The sequence below is a fragment of the Panthera onca genome, chromosome B4 (assembly GCF_046562875.1).
Source record: "Panthera onca isolate mPanOnc1 chromosome B4, mPanOnc1 haplotype 2, whole genome shotgun sequence".
Classification (NCBI taxonomy): Eukaryota; Metazoa; Chordata; class Mammalia; order Carnivora; family Felidae; genus Panthera; species Panthera onca.
In genome coordinates, this window is record NC_138345.1 from 129894262 (window position 1) to 129912185 (window position 17924).

At 57.3% G+C, this 17924-nt stretch overlaps 1 protein-coding gene across 1 annotated transcript in view; it reads right to left on the reverse strand.

Annotated features, from left to right (window-relative positions):
* MYH9 (myosin heavy chain 9) overlaps positions 1 to 17924 on the reverse strand; it is a 92386-nt gene that overhangs the window by 40492 nt on the left and 33970 nt on the right. The window contains exons 3-5 of the mRNA XM_078449482.2: positions 14838 to 14994; positions 1405 to 1432; positions 529 to 622 (exon numbers count right to left, since the gene is read on the reverse strand). Of these exons, the coding sequence (XP_078305608.1) occupies positions 529 to 622; positions 1405 to 1432; positions 14838 to 14994 (279 nt within the window). The remainder of the gene's footprint in view (positions 1 to 528; positions 623 to 1404; positions 1433 to 14837; positions 14995 to 17924) is intronic.

The window sequence follows — 17924 nt, forward strand, 5'->3', positions numbered from 1 at the left end:
TAAATCAAGGGCACACGATGGGCAGAACACGCATTCCTGGTGCAGAACGTGCAGTAAACGTGCAAGCTCACCTAGCGAGGACACTGCTGGGTTCGACCATAATCCATCAAGAGGGAGGGGGAGAAAAAGGGAAGTGAGATGACTTTCTAGTTGCCCTTTCTCTCTTCACTGGGGGACCGTCCACCCAGAGGCATTTTAACAGCAGGGTGAAGAGGCGGGGGCTCAAAAGCTGGCCTGCCCGAGAGGCTCCAAGTCTCCGACAACTCGAGAACCGAGTTTGGGAATCTCTAATTAGCCGTAAATGCCGGGAGCGCTGCTTCACAAAACCTGGGGGTCTCCGGTGTCCACAGCCACTCAGAAAGTTAGGAGGCCGGGGGAGAAGTGGGCTGGCTACCACCGGACCCGCTCCCCACACGGCCGAGCTGCCGCCTCCCGTGAAAGAGGGTCCGGCCTCTGCTTCGATCCCCCAAACGCTCCGAACTACGAATCGTGAGATGCTCTTCCTCAGGGAGGAAGGCCCGCGCTCACCTGGTCCTTCTTGCTCTTGTGTGAGGAGGCCACGTGAGCCAGGTACTGAATGACTTTCTTGGTGTTCTCTGTCTTGCCGGCTCCAGACTCACCCCTGCCAAGAGAGCCAAGAAAGTTCTCAGGGGGGACGTGGCCAAAGCCTTGAAGCGCAACGCACCCGGGCCACCGCCTCCGGTCCCGCTAGGTGTCAGTGAGGGACCCAACCCCTTGCGGCAGGAGGGGGAACAGGCGAATAAATGCTGCGTTCTGGAATCCTCACTCCGGCCGCTTCCCATGGGCCTCGGGAGGCCCGACAGCAGACCGCCCGGACCCGCTGCCCGGCCTGGTCACCTGGGAGGCTTGCTGTCACAAAGTCTCAGGATCGGCTCTGGGCAGCTGTTGTCTCACGGGCCAAAGGCACTCACACGTGTCCCTTCGAAACCACTTGAAGGAATGTTCTGTACCATCAACTCCCCCCACAGTGGGGTTTACTTATCTCCTCGGTAAGTGCCGGGGGCCAGGGCGAGCAGCCCCGGTGTCTGCTTCAAAGCAGGTAAAGAAAGCCACCATTCAGAGCTAGAAGGAATGTGCTCTGGAGGCACCCACCAGTTCCCAACTGTGCTCTGTGGAGAAGATTCCTGCTTCTCTCTGCTACGGACCTCCCCACACGGTACGAGGAAGCGGAAGGGGAGTCCACGTCTGGCCCCGAAACCAAGCTTATCTGTGCCACGGGACTGCCGAGCGGCTAACCTGGGGCCTGGAGGCCCATCCCTTGGGGAAAGGGCGGGGGCCCGACTGGGAGCGGACCTCAGCAGCCTGGGTCTCGGCAGGAGTCCGCACAGCGAGGACAACCCAGGGGGTGACACGAGGCCCCGCCACCCGGGCAGAAACACTTACGTGCACAGAATGGACTGGTCCTCTCGGTCTGAAACAAAGAAGACATCAGGTTAACTTCTGCCAGATACAAAAGCCTCCCTGTCAGGCTTCTGAAGAGCTGCCCCTTCCCCAGGAGCAGAAGGTCTCGGCCGCTGCCCTTGCGGAGGGCCCCGCACGCCGGCCGGCATCCACCCGCCCGATGCCCCACTCGGACGGGTGCCAGTGTTGCTGGGCGTCTGCCCCTCCCCCCACCACTCCGGGAGCTCAGCCTGCCCACCCCCACCCTCCCCCCCAGGAAACCACCTCCAAGAAAGCCCATCTCCAGAGAGGTCCCCAGGAGTCTGCTGCACCGAGGGCGGAGGGGAGGCCTGCCCTGTTACGCTGACCCTTGGGGCGGGGGCCGTAGAAATAAGGCCCGGCAACATCGGTGAGGCGGCTGGGTGCGGGCCGGGCAGACCAGGCTAGGGCACAGGGCCGCCTCTGCCGCGGGGTGTGTGGGACCTCCGACCCGTGCGCGGGCTCCCGGAGCCCCCGCCTCCTCCCGTGACGGGGAGACGAGCACCCGTGCACGGAGGCAGCAGTGCGGGGTCTGGCACGTGGGAGTGCTCAGCGAGCTGGTTCAAGGGCAGCTCGGAAGGAACGCAAACATGTCAGAATCACAGCTTCTGACCGGCGTCTGGGACAACCTGGGCCTCTAGGCCTGGCCGTCGGGAACTTTCTACGACCGTCCCCAGCTGTGACTCCCTTAGCAAGTAAGGATACACCAGCTCGCGCCCCTTGTGTGCGGGAGGAACAGTACCGACCACGCTTTGAAAGCGAAGTCTGACAGAAATGCTGGAAGGCGTCTGGGCTGACCTGGTTCAGGGCGGGGTGTCCAATCCTAAGCAATGGCTGAGAAGACAAACTCATGTTTTTCCCCTTTTCACCCCACCCTGCGTAATCCCCTCAACTCCCTGAAGTCAAATCCACTGAATCCGGGACCAGGCTCCTTGCTGATATTTGAGCTGCCGTGAGGTCTGTAAATCCCAAGTCTCGGGTTCCTTATCCATAGAGTAACTATGCTACTAACTCCCTGACAGGATTAGCGTGGAGAACAGAAATAACACATGTAACGGATGGACCGGCACGTCAACAGGACGAGCTCCGCAAATGGCCGCTATCTACTTCCCCACGCGAAGCGGGAGTCCTTAATGAGGAGGAACAGAGGACTGCTAGTCAAGCCCCAGTAGAAGAGCACTGGCTGAGGAGTCTCAGAGGAGGACCGGCCACAATCAGAATTCGTGGTGCTGCACAGAAACCAGCGCTGGTGATCTGGAAGGACACGCTCACTGGCTGCCACTGCCCGGCCAGGGCCCTGCAGGATGGGACAACGGGAAAGTGACTCATGGCTCACTGTGTTCACGGCCTCAGGAGACAGCTTTAGCTGTTCAACACCAACAGACACCGGATCAGCTAGGTCACCTGCCACCTGGCAAGGAGAGCCTCCAACGTGCCCAATCTCGGCGCGTATGCGTTTACACGCGTCTCCAGCCCTTGTCTGTGGGTCGCTCGGGAGGGAAAGAGGACATCCAGACAGAGAGAGGCAAGAATAAGCCTCCCACCCAACACAAACGGCAGTGCCCCCCCCCACAGCCCTCCCTCCGGCCCCCTAGCAAACATCAACAGTGTGGGGGTGCAAGGGAACTCAGCCAGGCACCTCCACCCACACACCCCACACCCTGCTCACCACTGGGCACCTTCTCAGAGCAGCCCCTGGTCTCAACTTTCCCACCAAACGAGGTCCTTCAAGACCGACCTCAAGACCACGCAGCAAGGGCCCAGGGAGCCTCTGCAGGGTCTCCGGAAGACAGAGGGGGGCAGGAAGGGAGCAGGGGCTAAGGGCTGGGGAGGACAGGGCAGTCCCCAGCACCCACCCCCTGAGGACAGCGTGGCCACCAGCAAGGTCTGAGCAAACCCGGCTGTGATCCCAGGCCCTGGCGCCCCCACCCCCACCCCCTCACATCCCTGTGGGGCCAGCCCCCACCGCGGACACGTTCAGTCACTGCTCCACAAGTGGGCAAGAATGTACCTGCGCGGGCTGGCAAGTCGTAAGGCAGCAGCGGCCGACGCTACCATAAAAGGAAACATCCCCATCCCTTCCAGAAGGAACCGTTTTCCCAGGGCTGCCCAGGCCCCGTCCCTGGGATGGCTAGAATTCCTCTGATTGTGTGTCAGATGCTGAGCTGCCGAACAACAGGAAGCAGAGCCCACAAACACACACGTGTGCAGACACACAGCCGCGCAGAGCCGCGGACAGGCTGCGTGCGGGCCCATGCGCTCGCGAGCACGTGCACACCCACGCCCGTGGACACACAGGTACGGACGCGGGTGCGCGTGAACACGAACGCAGACGCGCACACGGGTGGCACACACAGAGGCCTGAACACGCTTCAATTCCCGATTCTGGACCCAAACGCTAGGCGGCCTCCATGCACTTCACCGCCTCCAGGCCTTCCTCTCCTGACCCTTCACCCCCAATCCCTGAAGCACCACTGTCAACACGGCCTGCAAGGACACACTCCAATGCTCTCATTTTATAAAGAAGTCTGGATTCGCTTTGCCAGAATACTCTTTTGGGCAAACGCTTTTGCAAAGAAAAACTGATGGAGGCCTCTCTCGTCTCCTCAGCTCTGGTCTCTACCCCGTGGGGCCCCAAACCCACCTGCCTGCAGTGAAAGGACACCATGGCCCCGTAAGTCTGGAAAGGTCTTTTCAGTTCCTACAGTGGGTTTGGGTCTGTTATCTTGCGGCCTCACAGGAGGAGGCAGGGGACAAGGCGGGCACTGTCCCTGGTTTACGTGTGTTTCTTCTCATAGTGCTTCTGGATTTGTTCCTCAGCTCGGAAGCTCTTCTGGGTACGGGGATGGTTAGAATTCTCAGCAACCAGGAAGCTCTCTGCCTGACTCAGTTTACTCGGCCAGACCTCCCGTGCATTCCAGCGGGGTCCCTCCTTAACACCCACTCCGTAAGACCTTCCCCACAAGGTAACCTCGTGGCACACAGACACTCCAGAATTCAGGCTGCTGTGTTTTTGTGTGACTGTTTATTTATTTTTGAGAGAGAGAGAGAAAGAGAGAGAGAGAGAGAGAAAGAGAGAGAGAGAGAGAGAGAGAGAGAGATTGAGATTGAGAGACAGAGCATGAGCAAGGAAGGGGCAGAGAGGGAGGGAGGCACAGAATCCAAAGCAGGCTCCAGGCTCTGAGCAGTCAGCACAGAGCCCGACGCGGGGCTCGAACTCACAGACCGTGAGATCATGACATGAACCGAAGTCTGACGCTTAACCAACTGAGCCACCCAGGCACCCTCAGGCCGCTCTGCTGTGATTGAAGTCCTTATTTGGGCCTATAGGGACTGAAGGCTTATTTGAAAACACGCTTCTGCCACACCAGGAGGAGGCAGGCAGACAGAAAGACGACAGGAACCCTATTGCCCAGAACCAGGCGAGTGCACCCATCAGAGGCAATCCAGTTCTGAGAAACAGGTTTCCTGCCGGGATGAAGGCATCAGCCTGACTGTGGCCGCTAACCTCTCCTGCCCAGCCCCTAACTTGGTGGGGGCTGGGTAGAGATGGGATTATAAAACCGATTATAAAACCTCTCTCTAGTGGTTTTCAACTCTTTAAGAGCAACTTTCTCTCAGATAAACTCCTGAATTTCCAACTTGAAGAACAGGAGATAAACACCAGAGCTGCCTCGGTGGTAGAGACAGGGCTCCTTAGAGCACACTTAGACAACCACTACCTGTGTGTCTGGAGCACTGACAGAAGAGAGAGAGCAGCGTTCTGATTTCCACTCTGTACTCTCCCTAGAGATGCCTGGCCCCTTGACCTCTCGGAATCGGAGGCCAGGGCCTCACCAGCAGGGCTGCTCTAAGGACTGAGTGACATGGGTGCCTGAAGCACGTGGTACAGCACAGACGCCTGGAAACGTTGTCCTTAATAACCCCAGGCCCTTTGCACCTCCCCTGTGCACCCTCCACAGAACAACCACAAAAAAGGTTTTAAGTTACATGTTCACTGATGAGGTCATTCCCTTTCCTGATTTTATTTGAAACCCAAAATGCCCTGAGGCCTTTCAGAGCTGATACAGGCCTCCAGCCCGGGACAGGTGTTTCCAGCCGGCTCAGGAGGCCCAGCTCAGGTGGGAGGAGGGGAAACCTGACCGCAGGTATTTCACCCCAGGTACAGACTTCTGCTAGGGGCTTTATCGCTCACTTCCTCACTGAGAGGAGCTGCGATTCTTGTCCATAAAAGGCCACAAGGCTCGCAGAGTGGTGACATCAGCCCCGACAGGAAGTACACAAGGAAGAGAACGGGCCTGCTTCACCAACAGCCGCTGCCGGGACTGACTCATCACACGCTCACTGAGCTAAGGGCTCCCGAGGGCCGGTTGCTCTCGGGGGGGGGCACACCTGAGGAACGCCCTGCCCTCGGGACCCGTCTTCAGATCAACCAGGCTTCTTGAGCAGTGGAGATGGACCAAGAAAAAGGAAAACGAAGGGCAGTCCCAGGTCGGGTGCACACCAGTGTGGGGCGACCCGTGACAAGCAGGCCTAAACTTTCCCCCACCGAGGCATGTGCCTGTCACGAAAACGGCAGACAGACCCCAGGGTGGCTCACGGTGTGAACCCTGCAGAGTGTCGCCCGGGAACAAGGCGCAAAGGCCCGCACTCCAGAGCCGGTTCTCTCAAGAGCCCCGTGGAGTGTCGGGCTCTTGTGGGCCACAGGGCAAAGCTTTCGCCAAGTATGAAACGTGGAGACACCTGTGGGTTCAGGCTCAGAACTTGGGGGCTGGGAAGGCCCCGGGGAACATCTGGCTCAAACAAGTCCGTTCAGAGGGCAGGACACCGAGTCCCGGAAACTCTCCTACGTTGTCAAAGGCACGCAAGCTGGGCCACGAAGCCGGGCCTCCGGGAGTCTGGTTCTTCCCTGTGGACGCTTCCTAACAGGGCAGGCCGCTCGGCCACCAGCAACGCTGCAGAGCAGGAGCCGTCTGCTTTCTCAGGAAGGGTTCTGGGGGCCTTACAGACCCACCTGGTACTTTCTCCAAAGCCAGACCCATTCACCCGGGTTGCAGGTGCTTGGGAGGCAAGGAGAGAGGTGAGAGAGGCAGAATGATGCTCCACGTCGACACGGGCGGCAGGCCGATGCTAAGCCTCAGGCCCCGTGTGTCGTGGAGCCTCTGGCAGACCGCCCGCCTCGCCGTCCGCAGCCAGGGACTCCCAAGCACGCAGCATGGTAGGTGCCAACGGTCTCGCCAAGGCACGCGGGTAGGTCCAGACCAGGAAGATGCCAGTCAGCAGCAACCTCGGCCAGAAAGCAGCTGGCTGCGGCCCAGTGTCTCCACCCACACACTCCCCCAGGCGCGGCTGTGTCCGAACCCCCGCCAAGTAGGCCCAGGTCTGTCGTTGCGGGAGGCCGAGAACGGGCGCCTCCCCCATCAGGCACCTTCGATAATTAGAAAGAAGCCCCAGGGACCGCACTTAACGTTCACCATGGTAGAGGGCAGGCCAGGCCCCAAACAAGTCCTCTTTCGGCCGAAAGGCACCTAGCTGCTCACACCGGTGACTCCCGGGCGCGGGCAGACCTGCCAGAAGCCACCGCTGGTCGCTGGGACACCTCGTCCCTGGGCGGGGCTGGGAGTGTGGGGCGGCTGCTGAGACAGCCCTGGCAGGTCTGTCAGGGTGGAGGGAAATTCGAACGTCACACGTGAGTGCCGACATCTCACAGCAAATGCCACCTGGACGCTCAGAGAGACCGTGTCCCAAACGCTGGAAGGCCAGCCTGCCTTGCTCTTAAACAACGTTCCCCTCAGGGCAAAGGAGAGACAGGCAGGGGGGCTGGGCTAGGCCCACTAGAGCCCCAGGTCACAGCTCCACTGTCCAGGAGGGACGAAGGGAAGCATGGGAGGGAAGGACAGTGGGGCACCAGGAATGAGAGGGACTTGGCCAGACAAAGCTCAGGACCCACTTGGCCCCACATCAGAGCACAAACAGGCCTGGCTTTTAGAAATGCCCCCGTGATGAGTGTCGTCAGGTTTGGCGGAGGACAGCAGGAACTCGGGTGCCGGGAGGCGAGCGGTTATAACACGTGGAGCTGCGTCCCGAAGAAGCCAGTGGCCCCGGTCGCCTTGAGAAGGGGCCATCAAACGAAATGAAAGGCATGTTGGTAACTGTTAGGCCAGAATTTGCTCCTGGGGCATGGCCTCTGTCCTTGGCTTTCAGCTTAGCGTGTCTGTGGACCAGCAAAGGGTGGGGACCGGATCTTCATCGAGTCCCCAAGTCTGGCTGGAATGACAGCCTCAGCCCCGGCCAGAGCTGCCTGTTGGCCAAAAGAACATCAAGGGTCCTCAGAGTTCGTGGCAAAGGTGGCCACCGGGCCAACAGCCTTGGTCAAGACCAAAGGAGTTTGACAGAAGCCAGTTAGAGAATCCTGACTTTCACGCCGGCACACTTTCAGCTCTCTTACTCTTTAGTTTTAGAGACTTCGTCTTGTTCTCATCGGACAGCTTCATTCCTGAAATCAGGCAGGGGAAGGAAAGCAACCCATTCCTCTGAACACACGGATGATCAGTCCTGACCTATTGGAACACAACTCTGCTGGAGTCTGGGCCAGAACTGGACAGAACAGGAAATACGGCCGGTAAGCGGCATTCACAGGCCGAGAGGAGGGGCGTGTCCAGGGAGGCTAAAAGCACAAAGCTCCTGGGCCATTACAGACTTTGCAGGTGCCTTCTGGTTGTTTGTCCATGGGCTGGAGAGGGGTAGTGACGGATACACTGAGCCACGCTTTGGACCATCCTCAAAATTTCAGGTTCCCGGAGGGCACCTCCTTCTTGCCTCCCACTGCAGATGGCCCAGAGCAAACCCCAGCAGACCCACTGGGTTGGATTCAAAGCCAAACAAAAAAGTAAGCCTAAATAAAGCCGAATCCTTGAAAAGGATCCACGAACCGCAGATTCCTCTTCTAGAAAGAACATTTTACAGAAATGGGACGGATAGGCACGACCACATTATAATTAAGCAGCCTCACTCTGAGGACCGGGCTCTCCTACTGGGGGACCCGACCAAGCAGCCTCCTGCGAGGGGCTGTAGGACAGCACCTCACCCCCACCCCGTCCAGGCTCGGGTGGACCCAGGGTCGCTTGTCACAGCACGCCCCACCCCCGGGGTCCCCACCTTATGTCAACAGAGGATCCCTTTCAGCGCTGCTCAAAAGAGCCACCTCTGAGTTCACGTTTTCCTGAAGCCCCGCCGAAGCCATGTCGACCCGCGGGCCTCCGGCTGCCCGCTGGGGGCCGCGGACAAGACGGGCCAAGTCGGAGACCGCATCTGCCCGCGCATGCCTGTGTGCTCTGCGGCCGCTGCTGGGAAGGTGGCTTTGACGAGTCACTTCCTATGCACACTGCTACGAGAGCCTGAACTCTCCTGAGTTGCTCTCGGAGAAGATTAAGAAGCCTGCCCTGGAGCGAGCATTTGGCGATCACCTCCGTTAAGCGAGTGGGAGCGTGGAGGGAAAGAACGCAGGACGTGGAGGGCAGAGACGGTGAAGTCAAAAACTGATTGCAGGCCAGGCCTCTTGTCTCATCCCCGCAACCCCCCCCCCCCCCCACGTACGTTTCCATTGAGCCAAGAGGCAGACAAGAGGAGGAAGGCTCAGCGACAGCGGTCCCCCATCAGTCAGGAACCCAAATCGAGGGCAACCCCAGCCACTCTTCTCCACACCACACCTCTGGCTCACAAGACAAGTTCCTCCTAAAGCTGAGGCTGCTGGCGTGGGTGACCCGTGCTCACAAGACAAGTTCCTCCTAAAGCTGAGGCTGCTGGCGTGGGTGACCCGTGCTGCGTCTTGGTCAAAGCCGTTCCCACCAGCCCCGCAGCCCTAAGGCGAGGCGAGGCTCCCTGCTCTGTGCTAGGCTCTCTCCCTCCTCCTCAAGTTCATTCACCTGCCTCTCGGGACCTCTCCTAGGTGGGCCCAAGTCTGGTGCACAGAGACCACCTGCGGGCAGGGGGCACGCCCCGTGGGGAAGGCAACCACACGTGGGCACTCGGGGCCTGGCCCCAGACCTCCCTGCGGCTGGCGGGGGCCTCTGCGTGCACGGTAGTGCTTCTCTGGCAGGGCCCGAGCCCCCTGGCCGGCACGTTCCTGCTTAAGTGGAGTCATCCCATCTGTGGTTTCCTCGGCCGCCTGTCCTGGTGCGTGTGTTCACGGTCATGTTTCCCCGTCCCCGGGAAGCACTTCCCCAGCGCCTCCCCCCGCTTGGCGCTTTTTTCCCTCAGAAAGGCCTCGGAGAGCAGAGAGTTCAACAGCAGCAGTTGGCAGAGAGAGTGTGGAGAAGGAACGAGGGCCTCCAGCCAGCCAGACACACAGAAGTCCTCCAAATGCCAGCCAGAGAACGAGGGGCAATGGTGCCCCTGGGGGACAGGCACTGGGACGGGGGGACGGAATCAGGAGGCCCTGGTCTCTGGCGCTGACTGGACAAGTCAGTTAGCATTCATCTCTGGGCCTGTCCCTTCACCGGTGAATTACAGGGATCACACTCACATACGAAGACAGCGCTAGAATTCCACCCCTGGGTCAGCCCGGAGGTCAGTCTGCCGCCGAGGGCACTCGGACACCCGCTGGACACTCTGAGCAGCTGCTGGGGGACCAGCCGCTTCTCCTGGCAGCTTCTGCTGAGACGCAGAGGTGGGATTAGCCCAGAGCAAAGGGTTAAATAGTTCTCAGATTAGTTTAGGCCTGGAATGAAAGCAGACCCCGCTGCCACTCCCCCAGACACGCTGGGAGCTCATTAAAATACCATGAAGTCACCGAAAGCGAACGGGACCTGGCATTCTACCTAATCGGCACAGGAGAGGTTTTCTGCTTTCGCTGGGGAGAGAGCTGCGCTCAAGTCAGATTCTTTCACTGGTCGGTTCTCCCCTAAGAACACGCACACAGCCTGACCCCCAGAGGGAGAGCCCGGAACGCCAGGTCCCGCCGGGAGCCCGGGGTGCCATTTCCCAACCCCATGGCGCCTTCAACAGGCCGCGTGCCGCTCCTGCCCCGGGACGTGCCCTCATGCCCCACAGCGCTATCCCCTGCCCGGCAAGGGGCTCACGCTCTCCTCCAGCGGCCCTTTACGGAACCCCGAGGACCAAGGACCGGCTCAATCCCTGAGGCAGGAAGAACCCATTCATGGCCACGGCAACATATTAACCAAGCAGAAAAGAAGCCAGGGTTGGGAGGGTGAACCGACCGAGTCACCGCAACTTTAATTAAACCCAAGGTCGAGGCTTAAAACAAACAGAACTGCCGGGCACGTCTGGGCTACAGTGTAACCACTTGTTGACGCACACCTGCCAGCCTTTCCACAGGAGCCGGCCTCCCCGGTCCCTCCCCGACCACCCCAGGCCTGGGTGGCCACACCTTCCCCTGAACTCCCAGGACACCTGCTGCAGCCGCACAATCGACACGGTGGCAGCTTGTCTTCTTCTACAGCCACGGCCCCAGATGTCTGCGTACAAACACGTCCCATCCCTCCGCCTGGACTGCCAGGGTCTCCAGTGCCAGAGTAATGCACTAAACCTCTTGGTATTCCGGCACTTTCCACCTCCTCTCTCCACAGACTAATCCAGGGTGCCAAAGGCTGCCATGCCCCATCCTGTGCCCACGGCAGACAGCACTAATCTATCCCAGCAGCATCCCTTGGCATTGAGTCTTGGATCCTCGGCAAGGCGGAGGCACTACTGATCCATGGAAGCCGACACTCAATAAAACCACTCTGCAGTGCTCAGTCCGGTGGTTCCCAAGTGCAGGCAGTTTTGCCCCCCAGGGAACATCTAGTAGCAAAGTCTGGGGACGTTTCTGGTTGTCACAATGGAGAGGGAGGGTGCCGCTGGCATTTAGTACAAAGGGGCCAGGTTGCTGCTAGACATCTACAATGCACAGAACAAGCCCCCTACCCCCAGCAGAGAATTATCCGGCCCCAAAGTCAAGAGTTGCCAAGTTTGAGAAGCCCTGGCTCACTCTGACAAATAGGTAGGGTGACCATAGGATTTATCACCCAAACTGGGCTGCTCTTGAGAAAGTGAAAATGGACACCACTAATATTAACTGCGGGACAAGAGGCATACGTTAGGACTGAGGCAAACCAGAGCGTTTAAGAGATGAAAGGCAGGGAGGTCCCGGGAACAGGCAAAGAGCTCATCTCATAAAAGTCCCCAGACAAAGCCGCCAACTACCCTATTTGGCAGAATAAATGCTAGTATGTCATAAGCCACAGGCAGCTCAGGGAGGAAACCTTTTTCTAGTTCCTGTTTAGGGAAAAAGCAGAAAAGGAACTATCCGGCTGTGCCCTTTAAGAGGTGAGTAGCAGAGAACAACCCTGTTTTCCCCCAAAGCCAGTGCCAAGGAGCTCATCTCAGAGCCCGCTGACCCCAAGGTACCACTGTCCATAATTAAGTCCTGTTAAGTAACTTCCTCTCTGCTCCAAGAACAAGAGACCTGTGGCTAACTGCTTGTCAGGTCAGCTGTGCCCAGCGAGAAGGGACTCGGAAATATTCTCAGTCGGTCACCGTGGGGGCTCAGGGCTGCAGCAACTCCAGCATCATGCAGAAGGTGAGGGAAAACCTCTCAGACGGAGGGTTAGAAATTACGTGGGCCCTGAACTCCCACAGATCGTTAAAAAGAAGCACCAAGGCCCCTGTCTTCCTGGGCCCGCAGTGGATTGGCATCCCTGGTCTCCAAAGGATGAAATGCACACCCACTTGCTCTCGTAATTTGGGAAGCCCCTCGCTTCCTATCAAGACCATTCCGTTAGGGCCAAAGCTTCCCGGTCAACATGAAGGAAAGCTCCAGCCTTCTGGATATCCCTTTCCATTTTTCAATTATCTCCAACCTATGGAGCTGACTTGTGCTCCTCAAATTTTTTTTATTGCTGGATAAAAATTGGGCAAATCTCTTTAGGAAGGAGTCTTGCGTGCAAGACATGGGAAGAAAGGCTGGGAGTCCAGTTCTAAGGACCCCCAGCTGCTGGTGCCATGTTCCACATCATGACATCGCCCTTGCCACAATGGCTTGCCCGAAAGTAAAGGAAGGCCACGTGCTAGAAAACCGTTCAAATCCAGGATCTGAGTGTGGGAATGTGCCCTAATTCAGCAACGCAGAGCTCAGGAAGACTCTGGGGTGAACTTGCACTGGGCCAATTAAGACAGCTAGGAGAAAACTGACTCATAACCTCTAGAGACACAGACTCAGGCTCTTCTGGAATCTCACAGAATGTTCTCCCACCAGACTGCTTTAGTTAGCACTTTAAAACAGACATCCCACTTTAAAAGTAATGGGCTGGTTTCCCCAAGAAATTTTCATCGATGTAAACATAAGCCAAAGGCTAGGCCAAACTCGTACATGCTGCAGAATTCATTGAGCTTGGCAACGAAATGCCTTCCCCACAACAACTATGTGTACGACACGAGACAGACCCGCGGGCTGCCCCTTCAAACCACTATGCCACAGATAAAGCTGCTAATACAGCAAGGTTCTCTATCACCACTGCCCAGCTTCGTGGCCAAGTTTAAAGGAAACAAGCAGGCGCGTGTATTCGGATTTGGAAAAGCACTATCAGTATGAGGTTTGGGAATACAGCCCGGCCTGGAAGTTGGGCTTGACTCAGAATGACATTGACATGCCGCCATAGGCCAAGCACCTGGCTAAGCTCGAGAATATAAAGGCAACATGGGCCCTGTCTGTGTCTAGGAGGGAAAAACAAGTCTGTGAGCACCGAAGTCAAATGAAGTATCACCAAATCTAGTCCAGACATCCTCCCTGGAGGGCAGGAATGCCTCAGTCTGGTCTTTCACAAGGGAGTAGGGACTTGCCAGGCACTACAGGCAGCTGGCACGGGCCTGGCGGCCTGAAGCAGAAAGGCCTGGTAGAGAAACGGATGAGGTCCCCGTAGCAGGAAAGCCAGAGGCAGTGGAAAGCCGATGACAAAGGGCACTGCATGCTGCTGGCGGGTTGCAGAGTTACCTCTGGGGCCACGGAGGAGCCTTTTCGAGATTTTTGAAGATTTTGAATCAGGGGGTCTGATCAGATTTGCATTCTAGAAAGATGACCCTCTGTCAAAGGCAGAGGGAGGGCTCTATTAAGAGTGAAGGTTAAGAGGTCACAGCAACAGTGCAGGCAAAACCCTGCAGAGGCCATAACTGACGTCAGGGCCAAGGGACGAAAGAGGGGAAAGGGGGCCGTAAATATGAAGAGATAAAACCCATAGAAAGTGCTAATGGACTTGAGAAAAGGAGGGAGAAAGAGAGAGAGGAGAGCAGAGGAACCGCTGGGCCCGGGTGGCTGGGTAGACGGAGAAATGGCAGCCAGGGGCAAAGGGCCAGCATCAATCAGGCGACGGTCCCGATCCTCCCCCAGAATGTGCCGGTCAAGGCGCTCAACTGGATGGATCCGTCATCCAGAGGAACAGCTGAGCAAGCGGTGAGACCGTGAGGAACACAGATGCGCGGAGGGGTGGCCAGAGATCAGGAGAAGCAGAGAGAGGGTCACACAGGAAGGAAGGGCTGTCACAAGGGGCGGTCAAGATTGTCCAACACTGGGGAGAGGTTAGGTAAGATGAGAACACGCGAGAGCTGTGGAAACAGCAACACAGGGAGGGTAACCTTTGTCAGAGTGGAGAAGTGCTGGGGCCAGCGGGGTGTGGTACTTCCTCTCTCAAGTTCCAGTGTGAGAAGACAGAGAGTGGACACAAGCTGGGGGGGGGGGGGGGGGGGTGCAGAATCCAAGAGAGATTTAGTGCCTGTTTCTTAAAGATAAGAAAAACTTAAGGGGCACCTGGGTAGCTCGGTCAGTTAAGCGTCCAACTCTGGGCTTTGGCTCAGGTCATGATCTCACAGTTCGTGAGTTCGAGCCCCGCGTCGGGCTCCGTGCTGTCAGCACAGAGCCTGCTGGGGATTCTCTCTCTCCCTCTCTCTCTGCCCCTTCCCTGCTCATGCTTCCTCTCTCTCCCTGTCAAAATAAATAAATAAACTTTAAAAAAAAAGAAAAGAAAAACTCAAGTGCGTTTCCAGATTGTGAGGAAGCAACAAGAGAAAAGACATGAAAAACGAGGAGGAAAAAGGAGTACCTGGTAGAAGGGACCTGTAAGTGAGGAGACTGGCACAGAGGGTCTTGACAAGAATGAGAAATTGCAGTAACTAGGAACTCTATTTTTAGAGCTTCTAGAAGGTTCTCTCAACATATAAACATGCCCTTTGATAGCCACTGGCCTCGGCTCTCACACTGGCTCAGAGACCTCCATGATGCACTGCGCCATCACCAACGCCAATCCAGGCCCTAAATCCCTGTGACCGTGAATGTGGATGAGCACCTGCAAGGGTGTCCACGAGGCTGCACGTGAAGACTGAGCCACAGGGAAGGTCAAGGCACTCACCTTGCATCATACTCCTGTAGGCAGTGTCTGTGATGGCATAGATGTGGGGGGGCATCTCGTGCCTCTTCTTGCCCTTGTACATTTCCACGATCTCCTCGGAGTAGATGGGCAGGTTCTTATAAGGATTGATGACCACACAGAAAAGGCCTGAATAGGTCTAAAGAAAAGAGCAGCAAACAGGAAAGGGTTAGACAGTCTTGATTCTCAAGGGGGTGCAAATTGGGTGGCAAACTTATCTGCCACCAAGGGCCGGGATTCGGGCTGCTGGGAAGGCACCCTGGGACGCCCTAACTCTCTGTGCCGCGCCCTGCCAGGCCCGCTGCGGGGGCACGGGCACCGGCACCGTCTGCTCACTCAGCAAGGGTCCTCCCCCGACGGCGTGACCGCTGCCAGCTCTGTGCGCCAACGAGCAGGTGCCTTGGGCAAGAGCCATGGCAAGCTGCGCAGACGGTACAAGTCCAGTGACAAAACTCAGATCCAGGGACAATAAGAGATGTGTCTGCCGTCACGAGATGCACAGAGAGAAAAGAACCCGGCTGCAGCAAAAGCAAACTGTGCAGAAACACAACGTACTCCGCCCTCAAGGACTCTCGGGGAGACAGGCAAGCCTACACTTTTCCAGCATCGGGAAAATCCCGACCAGAGCTTTTGTGGGCTAGTATATCGCTGACAGCTCTCCCTCTCGAATCATCTAGAGACATTCACTTGAGCATCCCTCAAAAACTCGACCATTTTCATGTCCCCCGTGAGCCTTCTCCAAGACTCGAGTCTTCTCAGAAGGGGGAGCCCGATTAGCCAACACCCTTCACGTGAGGCACCCAAAAATACACCCAATACTCCAAGTCTGACCTGATGGGATTAAAATCCGACCCCAGAGTCAGCCGTCCTGAGTTCAAATCCCAGCAAGGGCCAAGTTTCTTAACCGCCCTCTCCCTCCATTTCTCAATCTGTAAAGTGGGGACAGCCGGACTCTATGCCTCCCTGAGCAGTTTTCAGGATTGGCACACACCCAGGACAGCCTTGGAGAAGAGCTCTGAGAAGGTCAGGAAAGCAGGGTCCAGTGGCAACTGGCCAGACAGCTCTTTCTTCAGGGGCTTAAGGTAAATTCGTGTTAACTTGTGACTACTAATTCTTTTTCTAATAACCTGTTCCTTTGTCTTCCAAGATCTGTCTCCCGGGCCAAAAAAAAAAAAAAAAAAAAAAAGACAGGCTCCGAACAAGTTGGGCATGACTCCTGAAACCACCCAGGTGGTAGGTGCTCAGATGGGGGGGCGGGGGGACGCAGCCCAAGCCCCCTCTTCTGAGGACAACACACCAGAGTTCCAGAAGCAGCCATGCAAAGCTGTCATTCACACACACCTGCAGCCCTGACTCTGTTGAGTGACAGCTGAAAGCCATGAAGCAGTGAACGGCAAAGCTGGGAGCAGCCCTTGGTGTCCCCCACCCCCTCCCCCTCCCCAGGCCAGACCTCCCTGGTCAGAGGCCAGTTCTCTGAACTCCTATCTTTTTGTTTTCCTCATTACAAGTGGCCTCCACCCTCCCTGTCCACGGCTGTGCCCCTCGGTCCAATAGCAGCCAACACCCACAGGGCACTGTGCTATGTGTCAACCCAGCCCCATCCCGCCCTGCCCTCTCCGCTCCTGCCAAAACAGAAGATGGGTCTTGTGGCTGAACCCCAAGACAGGTTCTACACGGGAACTAGTCGCAAGGACAAAGCCCTTTCCAGCTGTGGCCAAGGGCTATGGCACGTGGACTTTCCAAACAGAAGTTAAAGACTCAAAGCAGAATTCCAGGAGAGCCTGGGTGGCTCAGTCGGTTGAGCCTTCGCCTCTTGATTTCGGCTCAGGTCATGATCCCAGGGTCGCGGGATCGATCGAGCCCCGTGTCAGGCTCCCACAGGGCATGGCGTCTGCTTAAGACTCTCAGTCTCCCTGCCTCTGCTCCTCTCCTGCCGGTGCACATGCTGGCTCACTCTCTCCAAAATAAGACGAAAATAAAAGCAGAGCTCCAGAGGGACCCAGTAACCCACAGTGGTCTGCAGGCCGAAGAGCAGCCAAGTTTGGAAAGGACCAAGTGCATCTGGCTGCCTCTTCTGTTTGGAGGCGGGGACTCGGGGCCCTCAATTTTCTCTCTTCCTGGGATAATCAGTCATTTGTTTTCCCTCCAACGACTCTTTCACAAGGGACCAGGAAAGCTCTGAAGCAGAGAAGGCCACACGTGGTGTGGGCCACCTGCAGTGCGGGTATCACAGGAAGATAAGAGGAAAGCAGGGGACTTCTGGTTTTTCCTCCATGGGACTGTCGGGCCAGGATGAGATAAGGCCAGGGAGCAGTGAGGTCATCCCAGGAGCTCAGAAACAATTGAGCTCTGTTCCTGGGGTTTGAGAAAACCCACACTCTAGGAACTCGGCCTGATGAAAGCCAAGGACACATGGCCACACTTTTAGGGCCTGCCTCCGAGCCAGATGTTTGCAAACAGCTGGTCATGACAGCAGAAGGGGACCGGGGGTTCCCGGGACAAGGCTTTCTGACAGCTGGGTGGGCAGATGGTCCTGTGGACGGTTCTCTCCGGAGACCTTCAAAGTTCTCTGGACTAATCCCATCAAACCAGCAGCCGTGAGCCCAGCAGCTCAGGTGGGAGGAAGGAGCCCTGATGGCAAGCCTCCCTCTCGATACTTGCAGAGGCACGGACACCGAGCAAGTGGCTTTGCTCCCACATGGCTACGCCAGGAAGCTGCTCCATTCACGGGCCACAGAGGCTCTTTGTGCCCAGCCGCCCCCTGTCCCGGGGCCTCACCCCCCAAGGAAACAGACAGAGCAGCTGTGCACAGGATTAGCCACGCCGCCCACAATGCCAGGCGAACACGCTGCACAAAGGCTCCCCGGTCGCAATTTGGAGCGTCGTGTGCAGAGAGGTTGACTGTGAATGAGGCGGCATCCCCTGCCCAGCGGCTCCGATCCCCCCACAGCTCTGCACCTGCTGGGGTCCCCATTAGGGCGACTGCGGAGACAATCGACTTCTCTTCCGGGGAGGATGCTTAGGAAGAGGCTGGTCTGAGGCACACGGGAGGCGACAGAAACAGGAGTG